At 44.1% G+C, this 18,687-nt stretch overlaps 2 protein-coding genes across 2 annotated transcripts; both read right to left on the bottom strand.

Moving 5' to 3' along the window:
• Window positions 1–1,492: 1,492 nt before the first annotated feature.
• On the bottom strand, window positions 1,493–12,287 carry LOC311114702 (protein FAM83F-like). The gene is made up of 5 exons (XM_084189940.1): window positions 11,706–12,287; window positions 3,839–4,006; window positions 3,327–3,448; window positions 2,321–3,048; window positions 1,493–2,155 (listed from the first exon to the last, which is right to left on the bottom strand). Exons 1-5 carry the CDS (start codon window positions 12,174–12,176, stop codon window positions 2,106–2,108), a joined length of 1,539 nt encoding a protein of 512 aa, XP_084046066.1. The 5' UTR covers window positions 12,177–12,287; the 3' UTR covers window positions 1,493–2,105.
• A 512-nt stretch (window positions 12,288–12,799) lies between these two features.
• Window positions 12,800–15,868, bottom strand: grap2b (GRB2 related adaptor protein 2b). Its single transcript, XM_084189947.1, has 7 exons — window positions 15,791–15,868; window positions 15,431–15,518; window positions 14,832–14,923; window positions 14,506–14,625; window positions 14,217–14,379; window positions 13,693–13,911; window positions 12,800–13,560 (listed from the first exon to the last, which is right to left on the bottom strand). The coding sequence occupies exons 2-7, from the start codon at window positions 15,506–15,508 to the stop codon at window positions 13,360–13,362; spliced, it is 873 nt and encodes a 290-aa protein (XP_084046073.1). The 5' UTR covers window positions 15,509–15,518; window positions 15,791–15,868; the 3' UTR covers window positions 12,800–13,359.
• Between the last annotated feature and the right edge of the window lie 2,819 nt (window positions 15,869–18,687).

Consider the following 18,687-nt stretch of genomic DNA (forward strand, 5'->3'; position numbering starts at 1 on the left):
TCCCTCTCTCCCAGTCCTATTCTCAACCATCAGAGAGTTCATGTTAAACTGACCTTAGATCATAAAGGTTTAATAAAGGTTAAATAAATAAATAAAAATAAGAAAGATCAGTGGTCAGGGGCAATTCCACCCTACTGAGAGCAGCCAGTCCTGTTTTCAGTCAGAAGGAAAGGGACACCTGCAAGTTCCAGTTGAACACACACACACAGAAAAAAACACAGGTTCCTCTATCTCTCACTTCCTCTTACTGTTTGTTGCATGTGTGTGCGTGTGTACGACACTGATCTCTATAGAGAAGTGACCCCTGCCGGTGGTGTTTGGAACAACACACTAGAAAATAGGACCATCTCTCATCTCCTCATCTGACAAAACTAACAGTGGTATAACCCAACCTCCTTATCCGTTTTCTAATGGACATAACATATTGTCTCATACCATTATGGTTTTGTCTTGTATTGAGAAAACTTAAAACAAACTTTGAGTCTGTAGCAATGGTATAGCCAAGTTATTATCTTAGGATTATTATAGGTCTACATTAATGAGTCAAAGGCTAATGACTGGTATGCAAAAATATTCCTACAGGTGTTTAAAACCTCAGTGGTCCCTTTGTGTTTCTAATGATCCAGGGTGTAGTTTCACCTTGGTACAGATCTAGGATCAGCTTCCCCTCCCCCAATCCTAACATTAACCATTAGTGGGGGGGGGGGGGGAATGCCAAACTGACCCCAGATCAGCGTTTATGTTGGGGCAGTGTTGAGCGAACAGTGGTCTTTAGTCATCAACACCTCTCATCGCCTTCCTGTGTGCCTCTGTACTTCCTGTTTTAGTGTTGCGCCACACACACATCGGCCCTCCCTTGCATCAGATCCCCTCACGCCTGTGGTTCCTCTCTGTGGTTGGAGCTGTAGCAAACACCCAGAGGAAGGAGGGATGTGTGTGTGTGTGAGAGAGAGAGAGAGAGAGAGAGAGAGAGAGAGAGAGAGAGAGAGAGAGAGAGAGAGAGAGAGAGAGAGAGAGAGAGAGAGAGAGAGCGAGAGAGAGGCTTAGAACTGTTGCAAACACACCCAGAGAGAAGGGGGAGAGGGTGGAGGGTGGAGAGAAAGCAAGAGGGAGAGAGAGAGAGAGAGAGAGAGAGAGAGAGAGAGAGAGAGAGAGAGAGTGATGGGGATGAGAAGGAGAAGGAGAGATTGGGAGGGGTATATTATATATCATACAATATATTTGTGAGGAAGTGATAATGCTTGGTCACATCAGCAACACAGTACTAAACTACTCCACCCTCCCACACACACGTCAGAGCGTCAGAGCAAGTGTTCCAACTATTGAATATTTTCTGCTCAATCCGATCTACAGCCACTAGATGGCAGACCAAAACCATCACTATCTCTAGTGCCTTTACCGAAGATAAAGCATGACCACAGAAACCTTAAACATCATCACACATGACTACCACTGGTGAATCAGGCCACAAAGTTTACATGACTCGCAAACTCAGAAATACATTTTTTTTTAATGTACTGAATAAACACACACTCAAATATCCATTCAAATCCATTCCATAATCCACTTATCATTGACATACTTTGGTCACAATATGGAACATACACCTAAAATATACATTAATTACATACAAGACTTCACAACGCAACATGACATTATTCTTTACATGGCAAAATAAGTATCACAAACTTGGTGTTCAGTGAGCTGGAATCCATAGCAGTGAAACTGCCACGTCCATTTGCAATATTACAACAACAAAGACGTTACTTCAAACAACCAACAATGTTTTCATTGCACACCATTGCACGTGCGATAGAACAGCAGAGTATATACTCCGATTTATATTTACCACGATGCTGGATGAACATTTCCTCAAAATAAAAACAATAACAAATGTGCCTGGGGCCAGTGGCGCTGTTCCACCTATTGCAGATCTCAGCTTTAAGGCACAGGAAAGCTCTGTTTGTCCATAGAATATCTCTGTACTGAGCAAGTAGAATTGACACATTATAGTAATTATTGCACAAGATCCCAAAGATATTATGGAAGTCCACAGAGAACCAGTTGAGTGGGGTGGTTTGATTCCGGATTGACTCTGGTTTGAATCAGGATTGACTACATTTGTTCTTCGTTGATCGCCTACGGCTCTTCACGCCTGAAAGAAAGAGAGAGGGAGGAAATTAGTGCAATGGTTAAATGACTTGAGAGATCGAGAGATAAACGAAGAGATACAGGTATTGACATAACAATGAGAAAGAGAGAGGGAGAGGGAGAGAGAATCAAACTGAGCTCAAATATTTAGACAACAAAAACAACTTACTCTCATTGTCTTGTGTGCTGACAGTCTGTAGGGAAACACTCTTCAGGCCCATTTTAGACTTCTTACTCTTCTTTGGTTGTTTCACCATAACTTCAAGGTTATCCATCTCCTCCATACTATTGGCTCCCAACGATGTGGGGGAGGGGATTGGACTGGTTGCTGGGCTATCACCCCCGGTGACAGCGCTTTGATTGGCTGTCAATTTCACCTTGAAGAGTTTCTTCAAAGAAGGGCGGGATTTCTTCTCCAGAATTCCGTTGTTTTTTGTCGTCCCTACTTTCCCGCCTTCGGATGGTAGTGGAGTGAGGTTATCCAACCACTCGCTGCTCACCTGCATTAGTCCCTCAGGTCCCTCCGTTATAGCCGTCTTTTCTCTGCCTGGTAGATCCTGCAAGGACCCCGTCAGTCCAGGAATACTATTCCCGTACACCAGAGAGTATTTGGGGTTGTGGTATTTATGTGCAGGCACCTGGAGATCACCTCTACGCGAGTTGCCTAGACTGACCTGGAATCTGGATGTGGCGGCTGGTAACTGGGGTTTTACGGGCTCCACTTTGAGCCGCGCGGGGACGGCCATGTTAGGTGGGCTGAGGCTGAACTCCTTGTAGAGGTCCAGTTTTTCAGAGACGGCATATAGCTCGCAGAAGTCGCGGTCGAAGAAGTCGACCACCTGGCCAGTCATAACCGTGATCATGTTGCGGTCCATCCGAGACGAACTCCATGAGAAGCTAGAGGAGAAAAAGATCACAATAATTATTTTTAGGTCTTCAACAAAGACACAGTGAAACAAACACACACAGCAAGAGAAGCTAGGAGAGAAAGAACACAGATATGTTATGTCTTGAACGTGAACACACAGTAACACACACAAGACAGAGAGAGAGAGAGAGAGAGAGAGAGAGAGAGAGAGAGAGAGAGAGAGAGAGAGAGAGAGAGAGAGAGAGAGAGAGAGAGAGAGAGAGAGAAAGAGAGAGAGAGAGAGACACATACAGCTGCTTTCTCTCACCTGTAGGAGCCGAACATGACTTTGTCCCCATCAACCAGCATGTATTTACTACACAGAGAACCAGGGAGTCTACCGAAGGACAGACCCAACCCTGGACCCTGAATTGTACGAGTCCTGATATTCTGAACGATACAACACACACAGTTATATAAAAGGGTTAGGGTTATGGTAACTTGTTATAACTTGTTATTATGCATACACACAGAAAGCCATCAACTCATCAGTGTTAAGCCTAGCATATCTAAACTACCATCTGTGAATATTAACATAGAAATCTTTTGAATTTAACATGCCAAAGATCATTTGACATTTTAGTTATTTAGAAGACGCACTTATCCAGAGAAACTTACAGTAGTGAGTCCATACATTTTCATACTTTTTTTTATTTTCTGTACTGCTCCCCCAGGCATGTCACATGATCACACATGACACAGGGCCATAGTACAACACATATGTGAGTAGCCTAAAGCCTTCAATGCTCCTCTGCTTCAGTATGAGGGACCGTCTCTTACCCGTAGGTGCTGAGCACCGACCTGCAGCCTGCAGCACATGTCCAGGAAGTGTGGAACCCCGCTAGCATCCAATAGGATGTAGATGGCCACGGAGCGCCGCGACGCTGCATCCAGCAGGTCCTGCAGTATCTGGATGTCTGTCAGCAGGTCCATTACTATAGCTAACACCTGAAAGATACAAATACAATCAAAGCTTATTCAGAAAATCTAATACAATCAATCTTTATTTAAACACACATAGAGTCAGGGGTATTCAAATACAATCAAACTGGAGGGAGAAACACAGCAAATACATTCAAATCAAACTTTATTTAAAGGTCTGTCAACAACTTAATTTAAAAGCCATACAATTTACACAATGTATATGAAATATAGCTAGAACAATAAATGGAAATAAAAAGTCATTAAGAACAATAGTAGTAAATCATACAACTTGAAAGTCAATAAAACTATGAAAAACCTCCCTGACAAAAGGCCATATACAACAATCACTGACTGTCGGACTGAAAGCACAAGCTGGGCCTACAGAAAACACATATACTAAACCCAGGTTGTTATAAATGCTTATAAACAGTGCCATCTTGGTGGTGTAGAGACATTTTTGCATTTTTAAACCAATTCCTGCAATTCTACACATTTTACAATGGAGCGGAGAGAGAATGTTGCATTTTTAAATCTAATTTCCTGCAGTTCTATGCATTTTGCCATGGCTAATGTTGTGTTATTTTTCTCAAACATAATAACAAAATAAATACTGCTAAATTCATTGTTTTGGGAACTTTCAATTCTCCCTGAGCTTTAATTTAGGTGATTGTTAGTTCGCAAAGATTACATTATGAAAAAATCTATATGTCCATTATCTTTAATACAATCTTTATATATGGTTTTAGTGGTTTAAATGTACACTGAAAGCGTTTTTCCATCCCAAAAATTATATATATATTATATATATATTTTCGTCCTGTATTTTTTTTTTTTTTTTTTTTTTTTTACATTGTTTGGACATAGGCGGCCCATAAAACCGCTTAGGCGATCTGCCTAAGGATTTCAATGGCAGAAAAATCCCTGTAGTTGACCCAACATGTCTCCTAGTTGCCCCAACGCTACCAGGCTGGCAGAGACAAAGCAGAGACAGAGACAGGTATGTGGGGAGGGATTTAACACAACATAAAAACACCTGAGGAATGAACTAGGAAGTGGAATCTCAGTTATTATCTTTTCTCAGAACTGGTTCTGTTCTGCTTAGCTTTCACTTTCTTTTCAGTTGGCGATATATGGAAAGGGAATTATTGAAAATGTAGGAATTTCCATGGACCTAGAACTCTCGGGACTAAGATGAAACCGATACATTTACTTGAATGTGTCCACAACACAACACTGCCTTTTCAGTCTTGTCACGATCGTTTACGGATGAGACGGACCAAGGCGCAGCGTGATAAGCGTACATATTTATTAACGTACTGAACACGAACAAAACAACAAACAATCGATACGTGAAGTCCAAGGTAGACTAATAACATACCTATACTGAACAAGATCCCACACAGACTGGTGCCAAACAGGCTGCCTAAGTATGGTCCCCAATCAGAAACAACGAACTACAGCTGCCTCTGATTGGGAACCACCCTGGCCAACATAGATCTACACGATCTAGAAACTCAAAAATAGAAAACTAAACATAGAAACTACACACCCTGGCTCAACATTTAAGAGTCCCCAGAGCCAGGGCGTGACAAGTCTGCATCACAAGGAGTGTATGTTTTTATAATACATGAGATATAGGAATTCCTTGTACACAAAACGAAATGGGCATAATCAAATCCAATCTTATTTGTCACATGCGCCCGAATACATCAGGTGTAGACCTTACCGTGAAATGCTTACTTACAAGCCCTTAACCAACAATGCTGTTCAAGAAATAGAGTTAAGAAAATATTTACTAAATAAACTAAAGTAACAAATAAAACTAAAATAAATGTTAAAGTAACAAAATAAAATAGCAATACCAGTAAACTCTATTGGGAGTAAGATAAGAAAGATAGGCCCTTACAGTGACAGAATATGAAACTAAAGCCTTGTTCACACCACAGGCCTTAATGCTCAAATCACTTTTGTTTTTCAAATCAGTTTTGGAATACTGACTGTCCAAACAGCAAGTTACAAGTGGCCAAATCAGATTTGTGTGTGTTCAGACAGCAGTCATTTGCTGACATGGCTATCTATGCTAGTTGTCATAGTAATGACGGGTGTGTGCGCAGTGGTGTAGGTTGATTGGTGGCACTCATGCTTCCTATTAATCAGAAGTTATGTAGCAAGCTAAGGTGACAAAAATGCCCGCCATGGATGTTTCCTGTTGCTTTGAATGTTCAAAATCATAGTGTTTGAACACTATTTTAATTTTTTTCAAGCCTCAAAGGATAAGATGATCCAACTTTCAAAACAAGTCCTTTTTGAAAGGGCCTACAAAGGTGGTTTGAAACATGTCTTGAAATATCCGATTCCATGTGGTTTTTGGCTGTTCAGACTTCAGGAAAAATAACAGATTTGAATCGGATATGCAAGAAAATAGGATTTGAGTCACTTCAAACTGCCAATGTGAACAAGGCTTAGCTAGCATGCCTACAAAAGCTTTATCCTTGAGATGACCTCAGTGCTGGGAAAGGGTGGAGGAGGAGAATGTTTCTTAATTCACATTAATATTCTCATTCAGACAAGGAAAAGGCTGTATGCTGTTCCATGGCATTCTCCAGAGGAAATATGCTGAGTGAAGTATTCTCTTTTGTAACAAAAGGGCCTATGTTGTGTTCACTAACCCTCTCAGAGTAGGAGTGCTGATCAGTGTTGCCTTTTAGATCATAATGAATACAACTACATGGACCAGGGAGACCTGATCCTAGATCAGTACTCCTACTCTAAGACATACACTTTATGAGTATGGGCCAAGAGAAACAACAAGTTATGAAATAATTCAAGATAAAACCTACAACACCACAATGTCTTCCATCTAACAGTGGCTGCAACAAAATCCACTCATTGTTAATGCCATCCATGTAAATGGTGTGATGTCGATTACGCAGTAATCTATTCTGCCGAATGTAGATGAAGACAACCACAGTATGCTAAACAAACACACCACACCTGATTACTTAGTGTGTGTGTGTGTACTTGCAACCACATTCTCTCCATTTCTCATAACAGAAAACAAACTGGTTCAAAGCATCAGGCTGCAGCGTTCCATTAAATCCTGTTTGGCACACACACACACCACTGAGAAATTACTTCATATTTTCTCCTTCACTCACTTGACAGGGCGAAGTTGCCCCTAGGTGCTGATCTCAAATCAAATCAAATGTTATTTGTCACATGCGCTGAATACAACAGGTGTAGTAGACCTTATAGTGAAATGCTTACTTATAAGCCCTTAACCAATAATGCAGTTCAAGAAATAGAGTTAAGAAAATATTTACTAAATAAACTAAAGTAAAAAATAAAATAAAAAGTAACACAATAAAATAACAATTACAAGGCTATTTACAGGGGGTACCGGTACCGAGTCAATGTGCAGGGGTACAGGTTAGTCGAGGTAATTTGTACATGTATGTAGGGGTAAAGTGACTATTAATAGATAATAAACAGTGTGTAGCAGCAGTGTTATGGCTTGGGGGTAGAAGCTATTAAGGAGCCTTTTGGACCTAGACTTGGCGCTCCGGTACCGCTTGCCGCGCGGTATCAGAGAGAACAGTCTATGACTTGGGTGACTGGAGTCTTTAACAATTATTTGGGCCTTCCTCTGACACCACCTAGTATAGAGGTCCTGTTCGGCCCTCATTTTCCTGTAGTCCACGATCATCTCCTTTTTCTTGATCACGTTGAGGGAGAGGTTGTTATCCTGGCACAACACTGCCACGTCTCTGACCTCCTCCCTATTGGCTGTCTCATCGTTGTCTGTGATCAGGCCTACCACTGTTGTGTCGTCACGCAAACTTGATGATGGTGTTGGAGTCGTGCTTGGCCGTGCAGTAGTGGGTGAACAGGGAATACAGCAGGGGACTAAGCACGCACCTCTGAGGGGCCCCAGTGTTGAGGATCAGCGTGGCAGATGTGTTGTTGCCTACCCTTACCACCTGGGGGTGGCCCGTCAGGAAGTCCAGGATCCAGTTGCAGAGGGAGGTGTTTAGTCCCAGGATCCTTAGCTTAGTGATGAGCTTTGAGGGCACTATGGGCTCCCGAGTGGCGCAGCGGTCTAAGGCACTGCATCTCAGTGCTTGAGGCGTCACTACAGACCCCCTGGTTCGATTCCAGGCTGTATCACAACCGGCCGTGATTGGGAGTCCCATAGGGCGGCACACAATTGGCCCAGCGTCGTCATTGTAAATAAGAATTTGTTCTTAACACAGTTGTCCGGAACAGCTGTTGCTCTCATGCATGCTTCAGTGTTGCTTGCCTCGAAACGAGCATAAAAGGCATTTAGCTCATCTGGTAGGCTTGCGTCACTGGGCAGCTTGCGGCTGGGTTTTGCTTTGTAGTCCGTAATAGCTTGCAAGCCCTGCCACATCCGACTAGCATCAGAACCGGTGTTGTAGGATTCAATCTTAGTTCTGTATTGACGCTTTGCCTGTTTGATTGTTCGTCTTAGGGCATAGCGGGATTTCTTATAAGCGTCCGGATTAGTGTCCCGCTCCTTGAAAGCGGCAGCTCTAGCCTTTAGCTCGGTGCGGATGTTGCCTGTAATCCATGGCTTCTGGTTGGGATATGTACAGTGGGGAAAAAAAGTATTTAGTCAGCCACCAATTGTGCATGTTCTCCCACTTAAAAAGATGAGAGAGGCCTGTAATTTTCATCATAGGTACACGTCAACTATGACAGACAAATTGAGGAAAAAAAATCCAGAAAATCACATTGTAGGATTTTTAATGAATTTATTTGCAAATTATGGTGGAAAATAAGTATTTGGTCACCTACAAACAAGCAAGATTTCTGTCTCTCACCGACCTGTAACTTCTTCTTTAAGAGGCTCCTCTGTCCTCCACTCGTTACCTGTATTAATGGCACCTGTTTGAACTTGTTATCAGTATAAAAGACACCTGTCCACAACCTCAAACAGTCACACTCCAAACTCCACTATGGCCAAGACCAAAGAGTTGTCAAAGGACACCAGAAACAAAATTGTAGACCTGCACCAGGCTGGGAAGACTGAATCTGCAATAGGTAAGCAGCTTGGTTTGAATAAATCAACTGTGGGAGCAATTATTAGGAAATGGAAGACATACAAGACCAATGATAATCTCCCTCGATCTGGGGCTCCACGCAAGATCTCACCCCGTGGGGTCAAAATGATCACAACAACGGTGAGCAAAAATCCCAGAACCACACGGGGGGACCTAGTGAATGACCTGCAGAGAGCTGGGACCAAAGTAACAAAGCCTACCATCAGTAACACACTACGCCGCCAGGGACTCAAATCCTGCAGTGCGAGACGTGTCCCCCTGCTTAAGCCAGTACATGTCCAGGCCCGTCTGAAGTTTGCTAGAGTGCATTTGGATGATCCAGAAGAGGATTGGGAGAATGTCATATGGTCAGATGAAACCAAAATAGAAATTTTTAGTAAAAACTCAACTCGTCGTGTTTGGAGGACAAAGAATGCTGAGTTGCATCCAAAGAACACCATACCTACTGTGAAGCATGGGGGTGGAAACATCATGCTTTGGGGCTGTTTATCTGCAAAGGGATCAGGACGACTGATCCGTGTAAAGGAAAGAATGAATGGGGCCATGTATCGTGAGATTTTGAGTGAAAACCTCCTTCCATCAGCAAGGGCATTGAAGATGAAACGTGGCTGGGTCTTTCAGCATGACAATGATCCCAAACACACCGCCCGGGCAACGAAGGAGTGGCTTCGTAAGAAGCATTTCAAGGTCCTGGAGTGGCCTAGCCAGTCTCCAGATCTCAACCCCATAGAAAGTCTTTGGAAGGAGTTGAAAGTCCGTGTTGCCCAGCGACAGCCCCACATCACTGCTCTAGAGGAGATCTGCATGGAGGAATGGGCCAAAATACCAGCAACAGTGTGTGAAAACCTTGTGAAGACTTACAGAAAACGTTTGACCTGTGTCATTGCCAACAAAGGGTATATAACAAAGTATTGAGAAACTTTTGTTATTGACCAAATACTTATTTTCCACCATAATTTGCAAATAAATTCATTAAAAATCCTACAATGTGATTTTCTGGATTTTCTTTTCTCATTTTGTCTGTCATAGTTGACGTGTACCTATGATGAAAATTACAGGCCTCTCTCATCTTTTTAAGGTGGAGAACTTGCACAATTGGTGGCTGACTAAATACTTTTTTTCCCCACTGTATGTACGGTCACTGTGAGGACGACGTCGTCGATGCACTTATTGATGAAGCCGGATCTTGGGTCAGTTTTACATTTCTCCCACTAATGGTCAAGGTTAGGATTGGGGGAGGGGAAGCTGATCCTTCTTCTAAGACCTAGTTGTACAAAGGGAGAAAATGTGTCATGGACTGACTAACTGACTGACTAACTGGCTCGCTGACTGGCTTGCTGACTGACTGACTGACTTGCTGACTGACTGACTGACTGGCTGGCTGGGTTGCTGGGTCTGAGTGACTATATATATGGCTCTGACTGGATGACTCACTGGCTGACTGGCTGACTGACTGGGTCTAGATGGGTGGGTCCAAAATGACTCAGTCTCTAGTGACACTATAAAACAAACGTTACTTAAGGCAACTCAAATAAGCAGCCCTGACTCCAGTTCCCCCTGTTATGTGCTGCCAACATGCTGAGTGATTTGTTCATGCATCAAAATGGAATAGAACCACCTTTATCTCTCAGGTGTGTGTTGTTTTAATGTGAGGTTGTACGCATCCAAAAAAGGTGGAAAGTAGAGACGTGTGTGTGTGTGTTCTCTGAATAGCCTAATCATGAAATTAGCCTAACGTTAATTTACTTGACCGAATGTGCCATTTATACAAGAGTTAGCTCTTACAACAGTAGTATTACACAGACAGGTTGCTGGTTCAACAGGGTTTCCTGTGTAATAGGGAAATCAGCTGTTAGTTCATTGAGGGTTTTCAACAATGAAAAATTTCCTCAGACAGGATTCATGGCCCACCTGATGGCCCCCCAAGTTCTGGAGAAAAAAGTAATAAAAAAATAAAAAAATCACTGTTGGACATAAAAGACTGTAAAAACACCAGGAAATCAGCTCCAAGTGATTTAAATGTAAGAAATCTGTTCACAAGAACAAGCAACGCATAATAGAGAGACACGTGATCGTATACAAACGTAAAGAAGGTTTGAAATGATTATGTTTTAGTCAAACATATCTGTTTGGCCTTCTTGCGGTCAATTTGCAGTCTACAAATTATTTGTAATTATGTTCCGGCCCCCTAACCATCCGCTCAAGAACAAAATCGGCCCGCGGCTGAATCTAGTTGATGATCACTGCTCTACGAGTTTAGACACACACACCTCTTCTTTCTCTCTCTGCTGAGACATGGCTCTAATAATCAGTCCTTCATTTGTGCAAACCATCCATTCTCTCCTCCCCCCAGACTAATGCATTTCAATGTTCTCTGATAAATTACTATATAGCCTACTTTCCCATGAAAAAAAATGGCATCATGAGTTAGATACCTACCTCACATTTTAGATACATAGGGCAGGGCTATCACTATCCCAATAATAAAAAAAATGGCATCATGAGTTAGATACCTACCTCACATTTTAGATACATAGGGCAGGGCTATCACTATCCCAATAATAAACCAATACAACACAAGCATTAGTCCTGTTATTACATAATTATTTAACAGTATATCCCCACAGCTCACATCTCACCTTGGTAGCTTCTTGGATCAGCCTACGAATGACCTCCTTGATGTGGGGGCCGTTCTCTTTTGGCGGGTGCGTGTGAACCGCCACGCGCGTGACCCCCTTGAAGAAACCCCCCTTGGGCCAACCGAGATCCAACGGTGGCACCTCTGTATCCGACATCTGTGGCCAGTACGTCGAATGGGGCCCTGATCCCGCTTTGGAATCGTCGGGTTTCGCCTTTGATTCTTCGCACTTCTCTTCATCTTCAGTGTCATATTCTTTGAAAGTGCTCCTTATCGTTTTAATATCACGGGCCGAGAGAAAGTCTTTCACTTTGTCCTCTTTCAGTCGCATTTTGAACGCGCCGTCACCGTTTTTGAGCAGTTGTTCAACCGCCGCGCGTTGTTCTTCGCTGTAGTAAAACTCCGGTTTGGACTCCGGGACTTTCTCTTTGATGTGGCCGTCCTCCATGCATGTTAGCTGGGACTCGGCCATGGCTGGACACCGCTGTGTCACCGCTGGACTGAAGCCTATGGGACAAGTCCCACAACCGCTCCGGTGTGGTTTGAAAAGGACCCGGAAGATGCACTGTCACCTACCTAGGCTACCTGTGTGACGTTTGACTTTGACGGCTAACCTCAAATTCCACGTTCAAAAAACGGGGAACTTGGAACTCGGAAATCTCCGAATTCCGACTTCAGTGCGTACAAGATAACTGGGAACTCGGAAAAAAACGAGCTCCGTCAGTGAAAAATCGTTTTCAATGGTCATCCAACTCGGAATTCCAAGTCGGAACTCGGGCATCCTCGAGCTACTTGAATTCCGAGTTTGATGACCATTCAAAAGGTCGTTTTTTTCCGAGTTCCCAGTTGTCTTGAACGCACTGAAGTCGGAAGTCAGAGATTTCCGAGTTCCCAGTTCCCAGTTGTTTTGAACGAGGCATTACCTGCCATAGGGGCGGAACGATACATATCTTGTTATATGACGGAAAGCACCCCGTGGAAGCGCCCAACCTGTATGTGGCTATCATGCACGTGACTGTCAGACTGTGATTATTGTTGGACTTCAAACAACCCAGATGTTTGTGGCTCTTCCGGGAATTGGTGCAACATTGATTAACATAAGGCTTTATACAGGGACTTACAGAAAATACATGTTATTTGATAATCATACAGTAATAATTGAGTTCTGACACAAAATGAAGTTTTAAATAGCTGTGTTATCCTGACATAAGCCTATGGTATGGTAAAGTACATTGATAATAAACCAGAAAGAAAGTTACAATTTATATATATATTTAATGCTAAAGCTAATCATTATCTTTCTCTCTCTCTCTCTCTCTCTCTCTCTCTCTCTCTCTCTCTCTCTCTCTCTCTCTCTCTCTCTCTCTCTCTCTCTCTCTCTCTCTCTTTCATGTATGGTCAATTGAACTTGAAAACCAAAAATATGACTATTGTTAGGGAGGCAGGTAGCGTAGCAGTTAAGAGTGTTGGGCCATTAACCAAAAAGTCACTGGTTCAAATCCCTGAGCCGACTAAGGTGAAAAATCTGTCAATATGCCCTTGAGCAAGGCACTTAACCCTAATTGCTCCTGTAAGTCGTTCTGGATAAGAGCGTCTGCTAAAATGTGAATGAAGATAATTATTTTGCTCTAAATGCTAATTGAAACCATTTTCTCTCATACAGGGTTGGTGTAGTTGGAAGGGAACAGTCCCGTTCGTCCCCTCAGTCTTCCTTTCCACCATGACATGTCGGAACACTCTAGCACCTCGATGATGTCACCGGCCTTCAAGCTCAGCTCGTCCTTCTCCTCGGCGTTGAAGTCATACTGAGCTCTCACCTGCATCAGACCACCGCCCCCAGTGGTCACGGCCGCACGCTGGAACACAGGTACACACACAGGGGTTGATTAGACACATAGCTAGATTCTAGACATACAAACACATGCATGGAGGCACATACATGTACACACACACACAGAGGAGGGATTTAGTTGTTGAGCGTATACTACCTGTGGTGGGGGTATAGGGTCAGGTGTGCGGGGCAGGGGTTGGTGAGGCTGGGGAGCGCGGGGCAGGGGTTGGTGAGGCTGGGGAGCGCGGGGCAGGGGTTGGTGAGGCTGGGGTGCGCGGGGCAGGGGTTGGTGAGGCTGGGGTACGCGGGGCAGGGGCTGGTGAAACTGGGGCTGAGAGGATGGGACTGATGGCCTGGTCTGGCTGAATCCCCTCTCCTAGGAAGAAAAGTGAAATTAGAGAGAGAGCACTGTTATAACATTTTTTTCCAGATTCGATAAACCGATAATTAACAGTTTTAGCTATTTATCCTAATCAAGCTTGAATTAGACTATACCATCATTTACTGAATAGGGATCCTCCATAGTTATACTCCTACCTGTGTTCCTGTGTCCAGCAGATTGATGCGGCTGTGTTTAGAGACAGAGTTCTTCATATAGTACTCCACCAGCTCCTTTATTAACTAGGTATAAGCCCTTCATAAACCCCTTATAAACCCTTTATAACTACTTATAAGCAGTACCTTTGTTCCTGTGTCCAGCAGATAGACGCGGCTGTGTTTAGAGACAGAGTTGTTCTTGTAATAGTCCACCAACTCGTTGAGGGAGCTGAACTTCTCAGCCCAGAGGTAATACTGCCCTCTGGTGTCTCTCATCACCTTGAAGTGCTGCACGTCTGCCTCGTGTCTGGGAGAGGAGAGGAGAGGTAGGTAGGTGTAGTGATATGGTGCAAATATGAGGCGAATATGTGGCCAATGATGTTGTCGTGTACATTCATTTAACTTTTTAATGTAAAGACACACACACACTGACCTAACGGATATGGAGAAATCTCCTGGGGAGCTCTGGCTGCCCCTGATCAGAAAGGATCCTATAGGCTGGGCCATGAGAGACTCCTGGGCCTCACCTCGACTAGCACTCTCCTGGTACCAACTAGAGATGGGGGAGAGGGGGAGGGAGGAGAGAGGGGGAGAGAGAGAGTGGGTGAGAAGGGGGGAGAGGGAGAGCAGTAAACAAAATAGTATTTAGTACTTTTCATAACATCGGATATTGTTCACACCTGCTTACACACAGACATCACATAGCCGACACACACAGACACACACTACTGCTTGATTGTCTTGGATAATAAGTAGGACCTGGGCAGGTGTATGTTGATGTAGTTCCGTGGTATGAATCCCTCCTTTCCATGTAGCTCAGCCTTCAACCAGTCATCATCGGGGCCCAAGATCTACAGAGAACAGAGGAGTGGGACACACACACACACACGCACACACAGAATGTGTATATATATAGTCCCGTGTAGCTCAGTTGGTAGAGCATGGCTGTGGGTTTGTGGGTTTGTTGTGGGTTTGTTTCCCACATGGGGACCAGTATGAAAAAAATAAAATAAAAATTATGCACTCACTAACTGTAAGTCGCTCTGGATGAGAGCGTCTGCTAAATGACTAAAATGTAAATGTAATAAGTCACAGAGTGCAAACAGGAAATGCTGTGAATACTGTATGACTTATCCATGCTTTCCAATTTACTCACTGTCTCACAACATAGCTTACTGTATGCTATAACAAAGGCCTGTGACCAACATGTTAGCGCCTATCAACTAACAATGGGTTTGCAAGACAGTGTTGTATGGAGTATTTATTCCGACATAAGTGTTGTCTACTTATGTTTACTACAGTATGTGCCCTTGCTAGTGTACACTACTAGTGTAGAAGGGGATTGCTGTCCTCTTTACCTTTATGTTGTCTCCCTTCCTGAAGCTCAGCTCGTCGTCAGCAGTGGCAGTAAAGTCATACTTACCTACTGCCTCCATAGCAGGGAGTCTGGGGGGGAGTTCAGGGGGAGAGAGATAGAGGGAGGTGAGAGAGAGAGAGAGAGAGAGATAGAGAGAGAGAGAGAGAGAGAGAGAGAGAGAAAGATAAAGGAAGGAAGGAAGGGGGAGAACAGGATAGAGAAGTTAAACAAAGGCATAGTTCTGTAACAGAAACCCAAAATACGTCAACTTTGACACATCATTAATGAATACACAATCCTATAGACAACAACAACAACAACAACAACAACAAGAAACACTGTAAAGGAAACTGATACATACCTAGATTCCCCCAGACAGCACAGTTAGTAGAGAAGGAAGCTCCAAACTTGAACTGTCCTTGCCACCGTTCTGACAGACAGGATATGATAAGGTCCTGCCGCTGCTGCACATGCGCAAACAGAACCTTGTTCTCAAGCTGTTTTGAAGATGCCTCACCGTATACAGACACACACACACACAAACACACATTAACACACACAGAGAGAGAGAAGGGATGAAACCACAATGCGGTCTCAGCGAGGCCATATGCTAAATATGCAAAAAGTCTGTTTCAAAAGAGGACATTCATAGTTGACAAACTTCCTCCTTTGGAAGCACTAGCTTGCTTTCTGGAAACACCAAAATAAACGTTTACATTTCACTTGCCTGCAGAATACACACTTTATGTTGCACAAGCAAACACAATATTCTCTCTTGCAACCAACACACACTTTCCCTTTCTCATGTGTTTTTAGGCCAGTGTTTCCTACAGGATCAGAAGCTATAGCAGATTCATTACTTACCAACAACAGCTGCACATTCCAATAAAACTACATCACATCACGTTTTGATGTTTACTTTCCTTGCTTTGTCGGACAACACTATCTTGAGTCTTTCAAACACGTTTTGTGGGTCTGAGTGCAGATATTTATTTAGTTTCATAACAAACATTTGCTAGCAAGTCTGTCACACTGGCTTTTGCCTGGGCAAGTCCAAGGGGGTTGCCTACTAACAGCACCTGGCTCAGAGGGAGGCAACATCTGCATAGCCCCAACAAATAACAATATGATTTCAGCTCATAGGGAGACATATCTAACAAAATAACTACATTATGGCATTAACTAATAATACATATTTACATATAATAGAAATGTGGGTACTTTTGTGGACAAAATGCTGACTTACTCAACCTTTAACCTTGACTATATATCCTGTGTCTTTATGGAGAGGCTTATCGAAGGCACGCATACACACACACACACACACACACACACACACACACACACACACACACACTTATTAAATAAGCAATCCTCTTCTTTATTAAACCCTAGCACTGTCAGTAGCATAGGCGAGGCTCAATCTACATACACACACAGACGCTCAATCTAAAGATATACACCCAGTGGGTTTGGGCTCCTGCCAACAAGGCCACTATTGCTAAAGACAGCGTTTCTTAAAGGAGTAGTTCACTATTTTACAACTTGATGTTCGATGGTTCCTCTCTCTGAAAGTAGTCTATGGGCCAGGAGAAGCTGTAATCCATGGTTCAGTTTTCTTTAATCAGCCATTACAAACTTCAGCTAACTTCAGGACCATGATTAAGAAATTGTGGGAGAATCTCAATTGCATTGCCTTGATTCCTCGCGTCCTCTCTCCTCACCGCCTTCTCATCCAATGGGTTTTAAGAAGGAAGTGAGGAGAGAGGACGTGAGGAATCAAGGAAATGCAATTGAGATTCTCCCACTCTCTTAGGCAATAGGGGCCAGAGCCCCAACCCACAGGGTTTAGCCTGTTACTGGAGGAGTTCCAACCCACTGGGTTTAGACTGTTACTGGAGGAGTCCCAACCCACAGGGTTTATACTGTTACTGGAGGAGTTCCAACCCACAGGGTTTAGACTGTTACTGGAGGAGTTCCAACCCACAGGGTTTAGACTGTTACTGGAGGAGTCCCAACCCACAGGGTTTATACTGTTACTGGAGGAGTTCCAACCCACAGGGTTTAGACTGTTACTGGAGGAGTCCCAACCCACAGGGTTTAGACTGTTACTGGAGGTGTCCCAACCCACAGGGTTTATACTGTTACTGGAGGAGTCCCAACCCACACGGTCTAGACTGTTACTGGAGGAGTCCCAACCCACAGGGTTTAGCCTGTTACTGGAGGAGTCCCAACCCACAGGGTTTAGACTGTTACTGGAGGAGTCCCAACCCACAGGGTTTAGCCTGTTACTGGAGGAGTCCCAACCCACAGGGTTTAGACTGTTACTGGAGGAGTCCCAACCCACACGGTCTAGACTGTTACTGGAGGAGCCCCAACCCACAGGGTTTAGCCTGTTACTGGAGGAGTCCCAACCCACAGGGTTTAGACTGTTACTGGAGGATTCCCAACCCACTGGGTTTAGACTGTTACTGGAGGAGTCCCAACCCACAGGGTTATACTGTTACTGGAGGAGTCCCAACCCACAGGGTTTAGACTGTTACTGGAGGAGTCCCAACCCACAGGGTTTAGCCTGTTACTGGAGGAGTCCCAACCCACTGGGTTTAGCCTGTTACTGGAGGAGTCCCAACCCACAGGGTTTAGACTGTTACTGGAGGAGTCCCAACTCACAGGGTTTAGACTGTTACTGGAGGAGTCCCAACTCACAGGGTTTAGACTGTTACTGGAGGAGTCCCAACCCACTGGGTTTAGCCTGTTACTGGAGGAGTCCCAACCCACAGGGTTTAGACTGTTACTGGAGGAGTCCCAACTCACAGGGTTTAGACTGTTACTGGAGGAGTCCCAACTCACAGGGTTTAGCCTGTTACTGGAGGAGTCCCAACCCACAGGGTTTAGACTGTTACTGGAGGAGTCCCAACCCACAGGGCTATACTGTTACTGGAGGAGTCCCAACCCACAGGGTTTAGACTGTTACTGGAGGAGTCCCAACCCACAGGGTTTAGACTGTTACTGGAGGTGTCCCAACCCACATGGTTTATACTGTTACTGGAGGAGTCCCAACCCACACGGTCTAGACTGTTACTGGAGGAGTCCCAACCCACAGGGTTTATACTGTTACTGGAGGAGTCCCAACCCACAGGGTTTAGCCTGTTACTGGAGGAGTCCCAACCCACAGGGTTTAGACTGTTACTGGAGGAGTCCCAACCCACACGGTCTAGACTGTTACTGGAGGAGCCCCAACCCACAGGGTTTAGCCTG

This window comes from Coregonus lavaretus (genome assembly GCF_964263955.1).
Source record: "Coregonus lavaretus genome assembly, contig: HAP1_SCAFFOLD_395, whole genome shotgun sequence".
NCBI classification, from domain to species: domain Eukaryota; kingdom Metazoa; phylum Chordata; class Actinopteri; order Salmoniformes; family Salmonidae; genus Coregonus; species Coregonus lavaretus.